This window comes from Leptopilina boulardi, unplaced genomic scaffold (genome assembly GCF_019393585.1).
Source record: "Leptopilina boulardi isolate dan_hultmark-lab unplaced genomic scaffold, ZJU_Lbou_2.1 LbouV2_397, whole genome shotgun sequence".
In the NCBI taxonomy this organism is placed as follows: Eukaryota; Metazoa; Arthropoda; class Insecta; order Hymenoptera; family Figitidae; genus Leptopilina; species Leptopilina boulardi.
In genome coordinates this window covers 631013-652832 of record NW_026137970.1, presented here as the reverse complement: position 1 = coordinate 652832, position 21820 = coordinate 631013, and the positions used below count along the sequence as shown (strand labels likewise).

The window sequence follows — 21820 nt, the reverse complement described above, 5'->3', positions numbered from 1 at the left end:
GTGCGAATTTCTAAAGACAGAAGTAGCATATCTCGGCCATATAATAAGCGAGAATGGCATAAAACCAAACCCGGATAAAATCGAAGCTATTAAAAATTTTCCACAACCTAAGACTCAAAAAGAAATTCGAAGCTTTTTAGGACTCTCAGGATATTATCGCCGGTTTATTAAAGATTATGCTAAATTAGCCAAACCCCTATCCGACCTACTGAAAAAGGACAACAAGTGGGGATGGAATGAACCCCAAAAGAAAAGTTTTCTAAAGCTTAGAAAGTACCTGTGCCGCAAACCTATTCTGCAATATCCAAATTTCGCCGGAAGGTTCAAATTGACAACTGACGCCTCGGAGTACGCAATCGGTGCAATACTCACCCAGGAAAAGGATGGGATCGATCTACCCGTCGCGTATTTTTCAAAAACATTAAACGAAAATGAACGAAAATATCCTAAGGCCGAAAAAGAATGTTTGGCAATTTTGTATGCTGTAGAAAATTTCCGACCCTATCTATACGGTCGAGAGTTTACTCTAGCATGTGATTTTGAACCAGTTCACTGGATGTCTTATGTTGAGAATCCTGGAGCGAGACTCATGCGTTGGAGACTCAGACTCCAGGACTATCAATATAAATTTGAATATAAGCCAGGCAAGATCAACAGGATTGTTGGGGCACTTTCCAATAACCCCCTTGAAAGAAGTGAAACAAAAATGGATGCAACTTCTTCTTCGGAATCAGATTGGACCGATGACACGAAAGAATCAGATCCAGAAAATGACACCTCACTTCCGGAACACAAAACGGAACAATTCAGAGCACTCCCTATTACCACACGGTCCTCTTTCAAAAATAAGGGCAAGGACAATGTACAATCGAACCCTGAAAGAAAAAGTAAGAAGGGCAACTCACGGGAAGTAACGAATCCAAGGACCAGATCATCAAATCCCTTGGAGCAACGACCCTCCTTGAGACCAACCCCAACTTTCAAGGTTCCTTCCAAATATGACCCTAAGGCGCCCCTAGTACCCCCATCCATTAAAACTCTAGGTGGCCCCAGTAAACCCAAACCTTCAATAGTCGCCCAAGTTCAACCCAAGGATATTTTGCGGAGGCCGTCAGAAGTACCATCTACATCACGGCTACAAGGTACAGTTAATTCTCCCACCCCAGGACCATCCTCACAACCTCCTTTGAGACCAAGAGGAAGACCCAGAGGATCCTCACAAACAAAGGATCCAGATGGAGACGAACCCTATGTTCCCCCTCTGAAAATTGATCCGTTAGACTTGGATGTCAGCTGTGTGGCAAAGCGACTGAAAAAACGTAAAATGAAATTGAACAACGATCCCCCTGGCGGAAAAGAAGACAGTTCATCATCCGAAGAAAATTTTCCTGATAGTGATTATGATGAAAGTTCGGATCCCCCAGTGTTTCGATCAAGCAGTAGCGCCTTTCCCAGCCTCCCACCTAATATTGTGAAAACAGACAAGCCCACCCCCGAAAACGTCCCAAAACCAGTTTCACCCCCAAGTCCGTGGACACCCCCGTTGTTAGACTCATATACGAATGTTTATGTGGATGGTGCGTGTTGTGACAATGGCGGTGTACGACCCCGCGCAGGTATAGGAGTTTGGTTCGGCCCAGATCATCCCCTTAACGTCTCACGAAGATATAGGGGTAGACAAACAAATAATGCATCCGAAATCGAAGCAGCAGCCACCGCCGTCCGACAAGCAAAGAAGGGCGGCATAAACAGATTGAGAATTAAAACCGACTCTAAGGTTCTCGTCCAAGGAATAACAGAATGGGTTCCAAAATGGCAAACCAATAATTGGAAAACCAACGATAACAAGCCTGTAAAAAATCAAAGAGTGTACGAAAAGCTAATCAATGCATTAAAACATATGGATGTCATCTGGGAACATGTTCCTGGACATGACGGAATCGATGGAAATGAAAATGCAGATAGATTAGCCAGGGAAGGTGCCCTCATGGAACCCGAATCTGAATCAAGTTCCTCTTCTTCATCAGAGTCATCCGAAGCAGAACCTGTTACAGAAATTCCTAAAGACAAGATCATTATTCAAGGACCTCCTCGGCCCCCAGACAGCGAAGAAAGTTCTCATTCTCTCGCCGAAGAAGAAGTGTGTGAGCCAGAAACTAGCCTAGATCGATCAATAAAAAGGTTCAACGAAATCATAAAAAATCGTTCGGATCAAACTAACCAAACCTTAACATGGGATCATGAAGGGATGGATAGGACCCCTCGAAAGAAGTCCTACGTTTCTGATGGAGATAGTGACCATGAATATTTGGAATATCTGAAAACCCTGGATCCTTGCCAAGAGAATGATGATGCACAATTTGAAGAAAGACTAAAAAAATTTTTAGAACAACTAGACAAGAGCCGCGTTGAAACTCAAGAAAGTGAGAAACCCCCTCCACCGGAACTGGAACTTCTCCCCACCACCACAATGGATACCCCACTAACAAGTAATCCCTCCCCCACGCGAAAAAGGAGTATAGTCCGCTTTAAAGACATTCCCGAAGTCTTTGAAACCCCTACCATCGATCGCAACCTTGCTGCAAGTTTGCCATCATTCACTCCTGGTCGGGTAACAATCCCCGAAGCACATTCCACCCCATTTTTAAGGTTTTCGGATTACAACAAGGGAAAACAGGAAGAAAAGGTGCGAAGAAAAACACAAATCACGCCCCGTAGATTAACCCCTACAAGTGAGTTCGGAAGTAAGACAAAAAGGAACCTATTAATGGATCTAAACCTTCCCTATTGTGATTCTTCCTCCTCCCCTGATTCCTCAGGAAATGAAGAAGATAACCCCGACAATTATGCTCATTTAAATCCCCCAAACGTTTTACATCAATGGACAGAACCTTTGACTTACAAACGAGACAATTACGCCCACTTTATTTCCGAAGACTGTGAACCCGTTGACCCCATTGCGAAACTTTTAGTGGCAACCGAAAAGATCGACTTACAGGACATCAGAGACAGTAAACCAACTAAAGGACAGGTATACGTCACTATCTGTGGACGCTATAAGGTATATTCAATTATTGTAAAAAAGCGACATTTTGATGAAATCAATTGGAATGACATAATAATTGGACTAACAAACTTGAGACATGCTATGACCTTAGACAATCAGAAACATTGCCGAATGGCCAATTCGGGCGACCTTCTAGGAGCACTCCCTCAAAATAAAATGACGGAGCTTTTAGCAGGAATATTCCGCGGTGGCGATATAAATATCACACTATGCCACGGAAAAATCGAGGTACCACCCTTACAACTACGCCCTAAGATAATATCAGAATTTCATGGCAGTCTGATTGGAGGACATAAAGGTATAACTAAAACCTATAGAAGAATACGTGAGAGGTATTATTGGCCTAGAATGCGAGACGAAGTTACAGAGTATATTCGCAAATGCAAGAGTTGCTTTGAGAATAAACTCGCCAGGGCTCGAACTCGTGAACCTATGCTAATAACAGATACCCCTGCGCAACCCTTTGACAAAGTGTCCCTAGATACCGTGGGGAAACTTCGAACCACTCCCAACGGCAATAGACATATACTAACAATGCAGGACAATTTCAGTAAATATTGCATTGCGGTCCCCATACCAGATATAAAAACAACCACCATCGCCCATGCCATAGCAGCAAACCTCTTTTCTGTATATGGAGCGCCTCGATGCGTCCTCACAGATAGAGGAGGTAGTTTTATAAGCTCCCTAATGCGGAAGCTTGAAAGCATCTTTGGGGTAAAACAACTTACGACTTCCGGATACCGCCCTCAAACTAACGGAGCGTTGGAAAGAAGCCATATTGAATTGACGGATTATATTAAGCACTACGCTCAAGATTTTGACGATTGGGATCGTCTACTTCCTTTTGCAATGCTCAATTATAACACATCAGTTCATGAAGCTACAAACCTAACCCCATTCGAGTTAGTTTTTGGACGAGTAGCCCGGATCCCTTCCTCCCTGCCACTTGGGCCAGAACTAGAAACTTATGGTTCATACCTAAAGGATCTCGTGGTCCGATTGCACGAACTTCAGAATCTGGCAGCCGACAAGCTTAAAGGAGCAAAGCAACGCTCCAAAGAATTTTATGACCGAAAGTCAAGACCATCGAAGGTCAAGGTTGGCGACCAAGTCTATACCTACAAAGAGGTTAGGACAAACAAGTTCGACAATCGCGCTAATGGTCCGTACACTGTTGTAGGGTTAACCCAAAACAATAATGTCATTTTAGAAGATGACAATGGCGAAAGGTTCGCCAAACACAAAGACAAGGTGATGGTTACCTACCTTTAACTGTCACCTTCACAAAAATTTTGTTATTAACATACAGTCAATTTTTTTTGTAGAAAAACAAAGATGTACTTGGCACATTACTTAATCGTTTTGCACCTCTCTAACTCGATTATCGTGAAGGCGCAGATCAATCCAGTTCCAATAGGACCAATTGACGGCCCCGGATACCAGATTACCCCACTTGACATAAGTAGTGGGATATATTACGAATATTCGGGAGAAGTAAGAAGGTCAGTTAGTAATTGGAGGATCGGCATCTTCCTGGACATCGGCAAACAAGTGAGGCATTTCGAGGATTTGAATTACAAATTGAACGACGTGAAGCAGCAATGCTTTCCAAAAGAAGAATGGTGCGGAGTCCGAATCGAATCATTTCCCTGGGAGGACCGATGGGAAATAGCCGCAGACCTACAACGAGAACTTCAGCGGCAAATAGAAGAACTAGAAAGAACACGCCAGAATCTTCCTATATTGGTATCATCACAATTTCGAGCTCGGCGCAGTGTTCCCCTTTTTGGATTCCTTGGAAAGATTGCAGGACCCATCGCTGGTGTACTAAACTACGAAGATGGTGAACATTACGAAGCAGTTATGCAAGAATTAAATGAAGCACAAGCAAACTTATCACACCTTGTTGGAAAGCAGACACATGTGGTTAGGTCTCAATTAGAAAGTCTGCATAGTCAGGTGCAACATCACGACGAAGTCTTGCAGGAACTACACCAATCTTTCGACACCCTGAATAAGGAACTAAATGGACAATTTAAACATTCTGAATTCCAAGAATACTCCAAACTCCTGGACAAAACACTGGCTGCCATAAAATTAGGACTTGATCACAACATCCGAACAACGACAACAATGCTAGACGCAGTTCACGATGCTAGAAGAGGACAATTGCATCCTGGAATTTTATCTTCAGAACAATTGGGACCAATCCTCGACGACATTAGAAATAACGCCACTGATGTTATTTTCCCTATACCTGGACCCAAGGTCAGCGTTGACGAATTAATTCAAGTAGCCACGACCAGTATTCTATGCGAGGACCACAAAATCAAAATTTTGATGGACATTCCTCTCCTGGAACAAGACAAATATGCAGCCTTCAAACTACATCCACTGCCGACTCTTCAAGGTGAACTTGGAAACGCATCTACTAGGGCATACGTGAACCCTGCATACAACTACTTAATCGTCGACAAAGAGCAAAGAACCTATCTTTTGCTTAAAGACAAAGATTGGGAAAATTGTAGGACAACGACATCGTTCCATGCATGTCTGAAAGGATCACCCATTTACGACCTTCAGAACAGACCAATCTGTGAGGTATCACTCCTGACCAATCCCACGGACAAAGTACTACGAACCTGTGATATCAGAATCACTTCAAGTCTAGAATCTTTTTGGAAACCTCTGCGGACCTTAGCAGCCTGGCTTTATTCAGTGGCCAAGCCAGAAGTGTTACTGATAATCTGTCACTCTGCTTATCCGATCAAAATAAATGTCACAGGTACTGGGATAATAAGGCTAGCCCCAGGATGTTCGGCAAAGACAAAAGATATAACTATCCCAGCAACAGCAACTCAGGTAGGCCAAACGGAGATCTTATATGAACCCGAGTTACACCTGGACTTAAAACGGATTTCAAGTGTATTTTCTACCTATTCCCATTTAACAACTACGATGGGAATTCAAGAGAATGTTCGAACAAAATTGAAGACCCCCAATTTCGATACCAACTCCAAAACTCTGGAACAACTGGAACAGGAATTGGAGAATTTTGCGATGCAGCGAAGATGGAGAACCCATCACTCTATCCTTATTTATGGGTCCTATAGTGGATTGATAATTTTTGGCATTATCAGTCTCCTCCTTCTATGTCGACACTCAATCAGTAGAAAAATCAGGACTATCACTGGCAAAAGTAATTTCAAAAGGAATAAGGCTGATCCCGTTCCGGAGACAGGGTATAAGTTAAGGAGTCAAGACGAGCACCTAGATATGCAGAGATCTGGAAAAATCCCTTCAACATCTACGAATCTAGATCAAGGCGTGGAACTCCAACCATCGACCGTTGAGGCACCTAAGAATCTTGTACCTACAACCCAATCTTGACAACTAAATTCCGAAGGCTTCGGAATTTCGACAACGAAATCAACATCATCAACTAGTGTCAGTTTACCAACGAAGAACTGCTTAAAAAGGGTAATTGTATTGCCCATACAAAAACTTCAACCAGTTTAGTTGAAGAGTAATATAGTATGCTATGCACAAATTTTACCTATATATATATATATCTATGTGTATGCATGTATATGTATGTGTATATATATCTAATCAAATTTTTATTTTTCCTGTTTCGATTTCTGTTGTTGAGTTTTATCTTGCCTTTTTTTTTACGTGAAGATCCACGATCGATTTCTCTTACCAATTTCAGCACCGTCGGGACAGGTCCTAGCACATTCTCATGTAAAAGAACAGAGAAATCTTGAGAGGGAGGCTTACGTGGTCTGACCGCCGAACTGCCACTTGGGCCGCCCTCAATATTTTGCCAGACATCCTTTCCTACCACGTTGTCAAAGGACTGGGTGCAAATGTGCTCTAACGAGACATCAACACCTGTCTAATGATTTGTGGGAGTTTTGGGTCAGTGCCTGGTTGATGAAGAAATTGGTCGTGGAAGATCACGTAAGAATAATTGATAGTGTTAGCGGATAAACTCTACCCGATATTATTTTAATTTTCGTCATCATTCATTTGTGGAGAATAGAGAGAATAGAATAATGTAACTTACCTTGTATCGAAGCACTGAAACGTTGAAGGTCCCCTCCCCTCTAAATCCTTAACAAAAGCTATGCTTAAAAAAAAAAAAAAAAAAAAAAAAAAAAAAAAAAAAAAAAAAAAAAAAAAAAAAAAATAATAATAATAATTTTAAGTTGTAATAAGAAAAGTTAAATTAGTTTAATTAATCTTCAACTAAATTGTTTTACAAAAGGGAACCAGTGTCGCTGGTGGCTCTGAAATTGAAAAAAAAAGGGTGGGAAGAGGGAGGGTATAGAAAACCAAAATTAAAAAAAAAAAAAAAAAAAAAAAAAAAAAAAGAAAAAAAAAAAAAACAGCAATTCCTATAAGTCTTATTTTATTTTTTTATATAATCATACAAAAAAAAAAAAAGAAGAAGAAAATTTTAATTAAATAGAAAAAAAAAAATGCCACGCGCGAAAAGGGAGGGAGGACGTGTCTTCTGGCCTGGGGGGAGACAGCCTACATGAATGGCTCCAGCAGGTAACCCTCCTGACCAACTTCCTGCCACACCCTGCTTACTGGAACCCGGATTTTCTTAAAAAAAAAAAAGAAAAGAGAAATAATGGAGTGGAGTTCCTTCAGCACTTTCGCCACCTCACATAAAATCTATCTCTTGTAATCCTCATGCATTTAATTTTTTTTTTGCCTTTTTCCTTTTCTTTTACTATTCATTTATTTTATAACTTTATTTCCTGACACTTACCAATTGCCATCTAGCACGAGTCCTGGCTTGGCCCTCCCTGGTCCAGTAGAAACACTGGAGGAAGGAGAGGGCGAAGGCACTGCTTAAAGGCTGAAACCCAACCTGGGGCGGCACTGGTGGGAGCGAACGAAGTTTCCTAAAAAAAAAAAGGAAGAAAAATATTTTTATTTTTTTTATATATATAAAATATTAATTATAAAAATAAATTGAAAAAGAAAGATAGGTAAAATATACTTTATTCTTACTACTAACCATATAGACTTATCTCGGCCAGGTCTCCACCATCCCTGAAGAATAGGGAAGTCCCCAACCGCCTCCCTGACGATGGTCGGATCAGCAAAAAAGGGCTATATATAAAAAAAAAAGAGGAGGGATTAGTTTCCTTTCTCTTTCATTTCCTCAAAAGTTGCATTAAAAAAAAAAAAAAAAAAAAAAAAAAAAAAAAAAAAAAAAAAAACAAAAAAAAAAAAAAAAAAAAAAAAAAAAAAAAAAAAACAAAAAAAAAAACATCACTTACAACTGCCCAGAAGCCTCGGCACATATAGGAACGCGTGCTCTCGCACCAACGGTACTCCTGGTACCATTGGCATCGAGAGTACCGTTTTTTGGGGCTACTGTTCCGCAGCACGGGGTCCAAGCACCATAGTGCTTCTTCGTCCCCTCGCACAGGCGCTCGCCCCCAACTTCCAAATTCCATCAAAAACCTTAAAAAAAAAAAAAATCAAATAAAAGAAAAATGTGTATTTTCTCAGATTTTAGTAATGGAATTATTTCCAAAATTCCATTGAAAATGTACATTTCCTTAAAATATTATTTTGAAATTTTATCAAAAATTCACATTTTCCAAAGAATTTTATTAACAAGATTGTTGTGAAAATTCTATTGGAAAAGTGTGTATTTTCTTAAATGGAATTATTTCCAAAAATTCCATTAAAAATGTGCATTTACTTAAAATATTATTTTTCGAAATTTTATCAAAAATTCACATTTTCCAAAGAATTTTGTTAACAAGATTGTTGCGAAAGTTCTATTGGAAAAGTGTGTATTTTCTTAAATGGAATTATTTCCAAAAATTCCATTAAAAATGTACATTTCCTTAAAACGTTAATTTTTTCGAAATTTTATCAAAAAATTCACATTCCCCAAAGAATTTTGTTAACAAGATTGTTGTGGAAATTCTATTGGAAAAGTGTGTATTTTCTTAAATGGAATTATTTCCAAGAATTCCATTGAAAAAAATGTACATTTACTTAAAATATTATTTTTCGAAATTTTATCAAAAATTCACATTTTCCAAAGAATTTTGTTAACAAGATTGTTGCGGAAGTTCTATTGGAAAAGTGTGTATTTTCTTAAATGGAATTATTTCCAAAAATTCCATTAAAAATGTACATTTCCTTAAAATGTTATTTTTTTTGAAATTTTATCAAAAATTCACATTTTCCAAAGAATTTTATTAACAAGATTGTTGTGAAAATTCTATTGGAAAAGTGTGTATTTTCTTAAATGGAATTATTTCCAAAAATTCCATTAAAAATGTACATTTCCTTAAAACGTTAATATTTTCGAAATTTTATCAAGAAGGTTCACATTTTCCAAAGAATTTTGTTAACAAGATTGTTGTGAAAATTCTATTGGAAAAGTGTGTATTTTCTTGAATGGAATTATTTCCAAGAATTCCATTAAAAAAAAAAAAAAAAATGTACATTTACTTAAAATATTATTTTTCGAAATTTTATCAAAAATTCACATTTTCCAAAGAATTTTATTAACAAGATTGTTGTGAAAATTATATTGGAAAAGTGTGTATTTTCTTAAATGGAATTATTTCCAAAAATTCCATTAAAAATGTACATTTCGTTAAAGTGTTATTTTTTTTGAAATTTTATCAAAAATTCACATTTTCCAAAGAATTTTATTAACAAGATTGTTGTGAAAATTCTATTGGAAAAGTGTGTATTTTCTTAAATGGAATTATTTCCAAAATTTCCATTAAAAATGTACATTTCGTTAAAATGTTATTTTTTTGAAATTTTATCAAAAATTCACATTTCCCAAAGAATTTTATTAACAAGATTGTTGTGAAAATTCTATTGGAAAAGTGTGTATTTTCTTAAATGGAATTATTTCCAAAAATTCCATTAAAAATGTACATTTCGTTAAAATGTTATTTTTTGAAATTTTATCAAAAATTCACATTTTTCAAAGAATTTTGTTAACAAGATTGTTGCGGAAATTCTATTGGAAAAGTGTGTATTTTCTTAAATGGAATTATTTCCAAAAAATTCCATTAAAAATGTACATTTCGTTAAAGTGTTATTTTTTTGAAATTTTATCAAAAATTCACATTTTCCAAAGAATTTTATTAACAAGATTGTTGTGAAAATTCTATTGGAAAAGTGTGTATTTTCTTAAATGGAATTATTTCCAAAGAAATTCCATTAAAAATGTACATTTCGTTAAAATGTTATTTTTTGAAATTTTATCAAAAATTCACATTTTCCAAAGAATTTTGTTAACAAGATTGTTGCGGATATTCTATTGGAAAAGTGTGTATTTTCTTGAATGGAATTATTTCCAAGAATTCCATTAAAAAAAAAAAAAAAAAATGTACATTTACTTAAAATATTATTTTTCGAAATTTTATCAAAAATTCACATTTTCCAAAGAATTTTGTTAACAAGATTGTTGCGGAAGTTCTATTGGAAAAGTGTGTATTTTCTTAAATGGAATTATTTCCAAAAATTCCATTAAAAATGTACATTTCCTTAAAATGTTATTTTTTTTGAAATTTTATCAAAAATTCACATTTTCCAAAGAATTTTATTAACAAGATTGTTGTGAAAATTCTATTGGAAAAGTGTGTATTTTCTTAAATGGAATTATTTCCAAAAATTCCATTAAAAATGTACATTTCCATAAAACGTTAATTTTTTCGAAATTTTATCAGGAAGGTTCACATTTTCCAAAGAATTTTGTTAACAAGATTGTTGTGAAAATTCTATTGGAAAAGTGTGTATTTTCTTGAATGGAATTATTTCCAAGAATTCCATTAAAAAAAAAAAAAAAAAAATGTACATTTACTTAAAATATTATTTTTCGAAATTCCATTAAAAATTCACATTCCCCAAAGAATTTTGTTAACAAGATTGTTGTGGAAATTCTATTGGAAAAGTGTGTATTTTCTTAAATGGAATTATTTCCAAAAATTCCATTAAAAATGTGCATTTCGTTAAAATGTTATTTTTTTGAAGTTTTATCAAAAAAATTCACATTTTCCAAAGAATTTTATTAACAAGATTGTTGTGAAAATTCTATTGGAAAAGTGTGTATTTTCTTAAATGGAATTATTTCCAAAAATTCCATTAAAAATGTACATTTCGTTAAAATGTTATTTTTTGAAATTTTATCAAAAATTCACATTTTCCAAAGAATTTTATTAGCAAGATTGTTGCGGAAATTCTATTGGAAAAGTGTGTATTTTCTTGAATGGAATTATTTCCAAAAATTCCATTAAAAATGTACATTTCGTTAAAATGTTATTTTTTGAAATTTTATCAAAAATTCACATTTTTCAAAGAATTTTGTTAACAAGATTGTTGCGGAAATTCTATTGGAAAAGTGTGTATTTTCTTGAATGGAATTATTTCCAAGAATTCCATTGAAAAAATGTACATTTACTTAAAGTATTATTTTTCGAAATTTTATCAAAAATTCACATTTTCCAAAGAATTTTATTAACAAGATTGTTGTGAAGATTCCATTGGAAAAGTGTGTATTTTCTTAAATGGAATTATTTCCAAAAATTCCATTAAAAATGTACATTTCGTTAAAATGTTATTTTTTTGAAATTTTATCAGAAATTCACATTTTCCAAAGAATTTTATTAACAAGATTGTTGCGGAAATTCTATTGGAAAGGTGTGTATTTTCTTGAATGGAATTATTTCCAAGAATTCCATTAAAAAAATGTACATTTACTTAAAATATTATTTCTTTTAGATTTGTGTAAAAAAAAAAAAAAAAAAAAAAAAAAAAAAAATTTTTACATATTTTCAAAAATTTTCTTAATAGTATAAAATTTGACTTACCCTCTCTCCCCCCCAATTTGGCCAATCGTGTTGTGCAGTCGGATGCACCCAGCTAGCCTTTCAATGTGTCGGCTTGTCTCCTCATCAGGGTCACGCTCTTTTTTTTCCTGATCGCGGGCAGGTCGCATCCCTTTTACCTTCTCTAGAAGGGCTAATAAGCTCTGGCGATGATCCATTATGTCACCTTCACTTAACACTATTTTTCTTTTTAAGAAAAAAAAAAAACACAGTTTTTTTTTTCACGGTGCACTACACTCCCGTTCCGCGCGTGTTAAAAAGGAAATAAAAATTTTTTTTTTTATAAATAAAAAAAAAGGGAGAACAGTTAAAAAAAAAAGGGGGTATAAATACAATGTGTTGACCGATTACGAGCTACCAGCGAACTGACTGCGGGGACCTGTGTCTGGACCGCGGAGACTGCTACACGTGCAGCTCCTTGGTCCTTATCAGTGCAACCTGATGCTCCACATCCGATTCTCTGGCACCAACGTCCAGACAAAGAATCAGCACAAATTCTTTATAAAGAAAAACCTAATGATTCTATTCTCTCGTTTTTTTTTTATATGTAATTGTTTACTAATTTTTTTTTAAGCCCGATTTCGTTTCCATCGCTTTTAGTTTTTGGGGACAAAAACGGGAATATTCACGGTGGTTTGTCACGGTGGTACCTAAAAATTTAATTTTTTTATTGTGCTGAAATTTACTTTTCGTAAATTTTAACACAATACTTTGATAATAAAAATTCAATCGTCAGCATAATGCGATGGGAACGGACTCGGGCCTTATTCTTGGAATGTTATGTGTGCACATATTATTATTATAACTATTTAGAATTAAAATGTAAACCGCAAATATCACTAATGGATATATGTGCATGTACTCTAATATAATTTCAGATTTCTACGAGCATTTATAATTAAATATAACCTTAAAAGGTGAAAATCATTATATATATGAAATATAATCGACAATCTTTGAATTTAATGTTGCAAATGTTGCGAATGCGTTAACGAACATTGCGGCAACGCTCCGAATGCGTTGGACGTTGCGGCAATGTTCCCAAACCACAATTGTAAAAGTTAGCAAATGGGAATGTTGCGAATGTATTAACGAACATTGCGGCAGTGTTCTGAGCGCATTGAACGTTGCGGCAATGTTCCCCACTTAAAATTAAAGAAAGTAGCGAACGGTAATATTGCGAATGTTGCGAGTGCGTTAACGAACATTGCGGCAGCGCCCTGAGTGCGTTGGACGTTGCGGCAATGTTCCCAAACGAAAATTGTAGAAGTTAGTAAATGGGAATGTTGCGAATGTGTTAATGAACATTGCGGCAGCGTTCTAAGCGCATTAAACGTTGCGGCAATGTTCCCCACTTAAAATTGAAGGAAGTAGCGAATGGTAATGTTGCGAATGTTGCGAGTGCGTTAACGAACATTGCGGCAGCTCCCTGAATGCATTGGACGCTGCGGCAATGTTCATAATTTAAAATTTAACAGAATTATTGATTGCAAGTGATAATAATGGATACCTTGTTTTGTGAGGCACGATATTGTCACTTGCGGGTCTAAAATGAGTATGGATAAGTACAGGAGCTACATTAGAAATTGGACTTCTCGCGAAAAAAAAGGATATAATAATAATAGTTCAAATAAATCTACGCGATGAGCTTTTCCTTGAACGTAATTCTTCAGCTTCCATCCTTCCTTACTCTACCCCCCCCCCCCCATTTTTTATATATAACGTATTCTGGGCCTAACAAACTTACATGCTCATGACAACACAACATCAAAGTTGTAATTGTCGCAAATAAAAAAAAAAAAAGGGGGTAAAAATACCAAAAATCAAATCATTTTCCAACAAGGAAAATTCATAAAATAAATCCAAAGGACAACAAGTCTTTTCAATAATAATTATGCTTGATTTTATCAAGTGCATATTATTATATTTGGCTATACCATTAAAAGAAAATAAAAACTCAGCATTATTGGCATAGTAACAGGCCCAGAGCTCACGCCTTGTTCACGTGTTAAAAACCCTTAGTCCACAAAATTTTCCCACCTGAAGTCTTTAAACGTTCATATAAAAGTGCATCGCGGAAGTCAATTAATTGCAGTACAACTCTCATTCGCGAGTCAGCTCTGAAATTTTTCAGAGGCATAAAAACGATTTTGAGACGCCGGGACTAAGCCCGTCCGTGAGTCGGTTTTTCAATTTTTGCAATCCACTACATAGATAGTGATTAAAATTGGACGGACGAAAAGTTAAAATAAATACTTCACGCCGACGAAGTCCAACGGAAGTCGTCTTTAATAAAAATCCAGTAATTTGAATAAAATCAAATTATTGAATTTTTGTCTTTTTGACCGGCCAGTCCGCACGTGTGGTGCCTGCGCTGTTTAGATTCGGTGGACCCGTGAGTGCAATTTTCGTGCGCTACCAATAGACATTTTCGCGCTTGACAAGTGTGTATATTTTTTTTTCGCCCGTCGGATAGCAGCTCGACGCCTCGCCCTCGTTAGCTAGCGACGGTAGAATAAGCAGCGTAGTAAGTTTTTTTTAACATGTATCGTTCCATTTTCTTATCTTATTGTATTATTTCAACATTTTAAAATCAAAGATTTCTTTTTATAATAAATGTATAAAAGGGTCTTAATTGTTTCATTGTGTCTTATCCCTTAAATTCAATTCCGAATAACGTAACTTGGCAGTTTTCTTCTAAAAAAGGATACACGATCCCATAAAATTAAACGGAATTTTTAATTTCGGCAGCTTGGTGCCTCCAGGACATAGAAAAATAATAATTTCTATAATTAATATTTTTTTCGGTTCGTAACATTTTATAATTTCAAATATTGACACCTTTTTCAGGCCATTCCATAGATACATTCTAAATCGCAGCCCATTATTTTTAAATTTTTGTTTACATAAAACTACAACTTCAAATTCCACCCAAAGCGATAAAAACCTTATATGGCTCATTTCATTTAAATTGTCATATTCAGCTTCCAGAAAAGTTGAGTTGGAAAATTTTGATTTTAAGGTTGAAACTAATTTTTTTATACAGTTTAACATGTTAAATTAAAAAAATAAATAGTGGTCACAAAATTAAAGTCATATATTTCTTATGGCAGACGGTTTTTTTTGGCAGACATCGTCATATCTTATAAAAAAAATTTTCTGTCAATTTTTGATAAAATAATAATACTAAATATAATTCGATTTGACTGGTGATAAATATACTGAAGTTTTTGGGGTCGCTGAATCTGAAATTGAAGGCAGATTTAAAATATTCAAAATGGCCGATCCAAAATAGCAACCATGAAAATTTAGAAGTTGATTCGATTCGCTTGAAACTCGTTACTTAGGGCTTTTTGGGTTACTAATTACAAATATGACGTCAGATTTTCAAAATTTAAAATGGTGGATCCAATATGGCGACCAAATATGGCGGATAATTTCAAGACTGATGCGATTCGGTCGAAATTTGTTTCTCAGGGGTTTTCGGGGTCGCTGAATTCGAATTTGATGACAGATGAACCCAAAAATCTTAAATACGATGAAATCATATTTTTTTGAAAGCTCTGTTTGGAACCTTATTAGGCCTATAAGTGATTTTTAACTGGACTGCGAAGGGGTTAAAAATTATATAGGCAAAATGCAAAATTTATGTCCTTATACATTATGAATATACCTTAGAATGCACCTTAGCTGCAAAAAAATGAAAATTGAGTTTTTGATATCAGTCGATAGATCTTGAGTTGCTCTTTCAGATACAAAAGTTAAAAATTGTACTTTTCTATTTAGTTTTTTTGTTATAAAGCATTAATCATGACCATGTTAATCGCGTTCCAGCACGGACTACAGAAACCATCCCCACCACTTCTACACTAGTATACTTGTCGTAAGCGTGAGCTGTAGGAACGATGTAGTAGTAAGGTGGTGGGGCTGATTTTCGATGGAGGGTCTCAACCAATCAGGGACGCTCTACTTTAAATATCTTTTCTGGAAAATGCGTCTATTGCAGCTAAGGTCCCTTTCCTCATGGAACGTCACATCTATTCATTTCGCCGAAGGAATTAAAATAAAAATTTTTTGAGGGTGGGTTATAACTCCATTTTATGGAAAAAATTAGGGAAGAGGGTTGCGTGTACGGGTCATGTAGTACACGAATTATGCTATAATCTAAAAACTTTTTTGAAGTTTTTACCACGTCAGGTTAATGAGAAAAATCATATTAAACACCCATAACAACATGTTTCTTGGGGGTTTTTACCCCCACTTTTTTCAAAATCCTGACATGCTAGGCAATTTTAAGATCCGGGATCGTGTTCAGCACCCAAAAATACATTAGAAACCATTCTGATATCAAGATAAAAGAAAAAAGTTTTATTTTGTAGGCCTCTGTGATTTATTACGTTTACTGAAGCCATATATAAAAATTTGCATTACACTTATGACCATTACACTGTTGACATTTTGCTCGTTTTTCGTTTATAAAATGAAAACGGTTATACTTATATCGACGGGGTTGGTCTCATTCGAAAGAGAATCCAAAAATACATTCAATTCCATACCGATATAAAATTCAAAATATTTTCTAACCATTTTCAAGGCGTTACACTGTTGACAGAAATTCAATTACGAAAGTGTTTCGGCTTTTTCTGCCACCATGACAAACGAGCAGATTTATACTTATATCGTTTTCGTTTTTTTCACACACTTCGTTGTTGTGTTCTGCTGTTTATGCGATGGTAAAGAAATTTTTTTGCTCATAAGGTAATTTAAATAGCAGGTAAAAGTTGAAAATTCTGCCGGCAAAACGTAAAAATACAAAAGTGAGGGACACGTCATTTTCATTTTCTGTAAATTGTATAAAATAAAGTTTAATTACCAACACTTGATTTTCCTTAAATATAGAACTAATACTTCACGAAACATTTTTTTTAATCTGGTTTAAACACTATATTTTCGACATTTCATTCATTTGAACATTGAAAATGTCTCCGGGGACGCATTACACTTATGACATTTTGCCTGCTTTTTGTTCTACCAATATTATGAAAATCACTTTTATGTCCTTGTAAGTAGAAAATTTATTAAAAATCATTGCTTTTTACTATATAAACAAATTAATTTCAACTAAGGTTATATCAAATAATTTTTTTTGGCAAGGGACACGAATATGACAATTTAAATGAAATGAGCCATATAAACCTTATAATTTTAGTGTAACACAGCTTTATGCCAGTTCTATAGTTTGAATTACCGTTTTGTTTTACTTTTATTGAAACATTTTAATTGTTTAACTGCTAATTTATTTATATTTATTATTTTTTTGTTGTTGTTTATTTGTTTTTTGACCTATTAATTTGTTCTATTTTATTCTATCTATCTTTGTTTCATTTTGTTAATTATTAGTTTTTATTCTTATTTATTTGTTTATTTTGCTTTCCTTTTATAAGTTCTTACTCAATAGGTGATTTTTGTTTCCGTATTACTTTTTACTATTGAGTAGGATTTAGACCCTCATTTGGTGCCGCCTGGTTCTTTTTGATTCGGGTTTGATGAATTCTTTTTGAGTCTAGATATGGCTCCAATAACACCTAGGAAGTAGGAATTTTCGTATGGATCCCTCTATCATCAAGCTAGGATTGACACTTAATTCTGTAGACAGTCTAACTTCAGCCCCTTCGGGGTCTTCGTTGCGCTCTATGCCTTTGGTTCCTCTGCTTGTTGGTGCTCCTCGAAATTGGGTAAAACTTTCGCCTCCTGAAAAAGGGGCAAACTTTCTGTCATCTGCTCAATTACATTCTGCTCTCATGGAACCTGAACCTTCGTCACCACATGATGTTCCTTAGGCTATGACAACATCCATCACTGACCTATCTCTTCAGATTTACCCCCCATGTGAATCTGATTCCTTGGATCAAGTAACTGTCGTTCGGGATGAAATTCGGGCTACATCTGCATCTGCCTTACAAACTTTTTCTGGTCAGACGATTACATATTCTTATGACCTTAAAACCAAACCAGAAGATTGGCAAATATAATAGGATTGCTATCGTGTGGTGGTGGCTAACGGAGTCAATCAATCAAGTGACCTCCTCCATCTGGATACTTGCCAACTGTTTGATTGTTTCCATGAGGGATAACGATTGCGGGTACAAATTGTATATTCCTAGGTCTCTAGTTAGTAGAAAAGCGTTGGCTCATGACGTTGATTTGGAATTGTCTCCTCTGGAGATCTGTAATTTGGGAGGCAATCTCCATCCACAGACATACCCGAATCGCATTGCACATTGTACTAACTGTTTCTAGTCTATCGTACAAATTAACAAGAGAGACCTTTCCTTTTTCTCGTATTACGTTATTTAAAACGTGACTTTATAATTCACGTACATAGACTTCTACTTGTAATTCGTCTCTACCGTACCGATTTTTTAAACTAGAAATAACTTTTTCATAATTTTCTCTCGTAGGCGGAGAGCTAATTACCAACTCAAAAGCTCGAGATTTTGGTTCTGTCGATTGAATCAGATGCTGAAACTTATCTTCCGCGTCGATGTCCGGGTCCTCGTGAATTTTTCGAAACTGATTCCAGAACATTAACCAGTCACGCACATTTCCAGAAAATTTCACAATTTCAATTTTTGGCAATTGAAAAACTTTTTTATTATTCACAGGCACTATTACCAGAGTTGAATTAACAGATCTTACCCTTTGACACTGCTCTAAAAAATGAGACACTTTTCTTTTCGTAGACAGAAATCGTTTCCGATATTCATCAGTAGACGCTCTTTCAGTTTCAAAAATGGCGCTGATATCCACACTCGCGTCTTGTGAAAGAATCACATTGAAAACCGCTATCAAGGCCTTATCCAATTCGCTCATTTTTTTCTTGCAGTAATTCAAAAATAATCGCGATCTGATCCTTATCAGGATCTTCGTCCTCCAGAAGTCCATTCAATTCACTCAGAGTTTTTGTAAAAGCTGCTCTATGGATCGTTCGAGTTCTCTTCATGGCATCCATTTTGAACACGCTTTTGATAAAATTCGCCAACACTTAAAATTCTTCAATTAGAGTCCTGTCACGGTCGCCACAATGTTACTAAAACGTAACCAAAATTTGTCCCAAATGAAGACAGAACAGGTGTGAGGGAATTTATCACAAAATACAGAACTTTAAATAAAACAGGATTTTTGCTAATTCATATTTGATTTATTTATCACTCCACAATCGTTTTCCTGTATATCCTCTACTGCTAAATTCATAACTGACTCACACCTCTCGCACGACACTCAAAGGTTCTTATCCTTATTCGTCCCTTTTCGTCCAACATCGCAAATAAACGAATTCCACTTTTCGACATACAAGTTCTCTCAACACCTGGTATCAATAGCAATCAATCTGCAGCTAACCGAGCGGAATTTAAGAGACTGAATTCTAATCCCAAAGAGGCATTCCGAGAGTTGATCAGAGACTCATACCCCAAATCTACATTGATTTACACCGATGGCACCTATGACCCCTCTAATGGCTTGGCGGCTTGAGTATTCTATGTAGAGTCAAGCAATTTTTTTAGGGTACTTCTTTGCGGCCTAACGTTTCTATCCTTACAGCTAAACTGTATGCCATACTTAGAGCAATAAAAAATTCCATCGTGCATTCTTTACCTGATCCACTTATTATCTCCGATTCCCTGTCAGCCATCAATCGTATTTCTAATTGTTTACGCTTCAAAAAGGGACCGGACTTAGTTTATCGTATCCTAGAAGCTATCCCCAAGGTCTTCCCAATATCTTTCTCCACTGGTATACGTTTTCTATGGATTCCTTCGCACTCTGGCATAAAGGGAAATGAGCGAGTTGATCGCATTTGTAAAGAAATTAACAAAGGAAGTAATCGAGTGCATATCATCGACCACCATGTCCGATCTTCGATCTCTTGTTTTTGATCCTGATAGACAGGCCTGACTGTCTTACCTGTGGCCTTTCTCTAACAGATATTTTACTCGAGCTGGTTTTGGAGATGTCAGACCCTGGTTTGAGGACATTACGTTGCCGCGGAGTTATATTAATCAGATAACAAGATTGCGTACGGGTCTTGTTTGTACTGCCAAACAGTTTGAGAGAATGCGCTGGGACGTGGACATGAGTTGCTTTTGTGGGGCAGCCTTAAGGTCTTTGCTTCACATCTTGCTTCCTTGTGCCTTGTACGCTTTGATGGACAGTTCGTCTAACGCAATCGCAACGACTTTAGGTACACTGCATCGTATGATTATGCATCTGATCTGCCGAGCCTCTATTTTTTAATCCTCTGACGTTTATTTCGCAACGTCAGGGATTCAGACAATATCTCGAAACGACTGGCTACGGATGAACTGATCTTTACTGCTACCCAGCGACGTGTGTACTGTGGCCTGTAGCTCTCTGGACTCTCTGCGACATATATAACATCACGCACCTCCATAATGATTTGAACGCAAACTTATTGTAAGTTCCCGTATAAGATCACTTATGGTAACTCATATGGGATACTATTTGATATCTTACAAGCACGAAGTAGTATAAGGAGACGTAACGCCCATAGTAGATTGTGGTGAAAGTGAGCCCCAAAATCGTGTCCTAGAGTTTACGCATTTTTCTAATAATGCGATGAGGACGCCGCGCGTGGAGAAATAGAGAATTAAAATTTATCACGCGCTCGCATGTGCTGACAAATTGTCTTGAACCGGTGTTTCGCGCTTGCACTTTGTGCTTTGTTAATGTTATCAGTGAAATGTCATGTTTTATAAAAGGATGTGGATCAAAAATAACTACAAAAGAAGAAAAAAATGGAGAAAATCGAAGTTTTTTTCGGCTCGAACAGTATTTAATATTTAATATTTCACAATATTTATTTTATTATTTATTTATTACACAATATTTTATCAAAACCACTTCGTGATCAAAACACTTTTGCTGTCAACTACAGTTGTTTACGCGATAGCAGACGACATATTTTGATTCCGATTTATCTCAGTAGAGGCGCTACAAGAGCATTATTCGAAAACCTTAGTAACTCTAGGACACGCATTTAGGGTTGCTTTGAATGCATGGCGTTACGTCTCCTTATACTACTTCGTGCTTACAAGAATCCTATATGGCAACTCATGAGAAAAATTTCATGAGTGTCCATATAGAATTCTATATGAGATCTCACATAAGATCCCACAGAGGAATATGTAGTAGTTTTTTTTTTTTTTAAATAGGAGACATATTTTAGGTTCTAAACATAAAATATTTTTGCTTTATATAAAATGAACTCAAAATTTTGTCCGATTTTGCGTATCTCTTACTGTTTTTGAGATATTCACAAATTTTATTTTTCAAATTTCGACCACATATGGGATCCTATATGGAATTCTGTATGGACACTGATGAGATTCTTCTTACGAGATGACCTTATAAGATTTCGTATAGAATCTCATATAAGAAACCATAAGCGATCTTATAAAGGATCTCATATAGGAATTAACAGTAGGGATCTGACAAACTTTTTCTGCTTCTCTTATGTTTTTTGTTCTGAAAATTTTTTCATTATATAAATAATATAATATCAAAGAATTTTTTATCAACTTTTACACTTGTTAAAAAATTAACCTTTAATCTCAAGACAAAACAAATGACTTACCAAAGAAATGGAAATTGAAGTGATTTCATTTCTAAAATACATACTGTAAACTCTATGCAACGATCTAAATAATTGCAAATATCGTTTAAACGCTAAAGAACTCTCGCATAATAGTGAAAAAATTCCTCATTTATTAATGATTGCGTTAAAAGAAAAAAATTAAAAATCGATGACTTCGGTTTTGAGAAAAGTAACTTTTTAGAA

The 21820-nt window shown here is 35.6% G+C and overlaps 1 protein-coding gene across 1 annotated transcript; it reads right to left on the bottom strand.

Moving 5' to 3' along the window:
- Window positions 1-7474: 7474 nt before the first annotated feature.
- LOC127288892 (uncharacterized) lies at window positions 7475-20406 on the bottom strand. Its single transcript, XM_051316587.1, has 5 exons — window positions 11944-20406; window positions 8371-8557; window positions 8106-8200; window positions 7854-7989; window positions 7475-7684 (listed from the first exon to the last, which is right to left on the bottom strand). The coding sequence occupies exons 1-5, from the start codon at window positions 12117-12119 to the stop codon at window positions 7610-7612; spliced, it is 669 nt and encodes a 222-aa protein (XP_051172544.1). The 5' UTR covers window positions 12120-20406; the 3' UTR covers window positions 7475-7609.
- Window positions 20407-21820: the final 1414 nt, after the last annotated feature.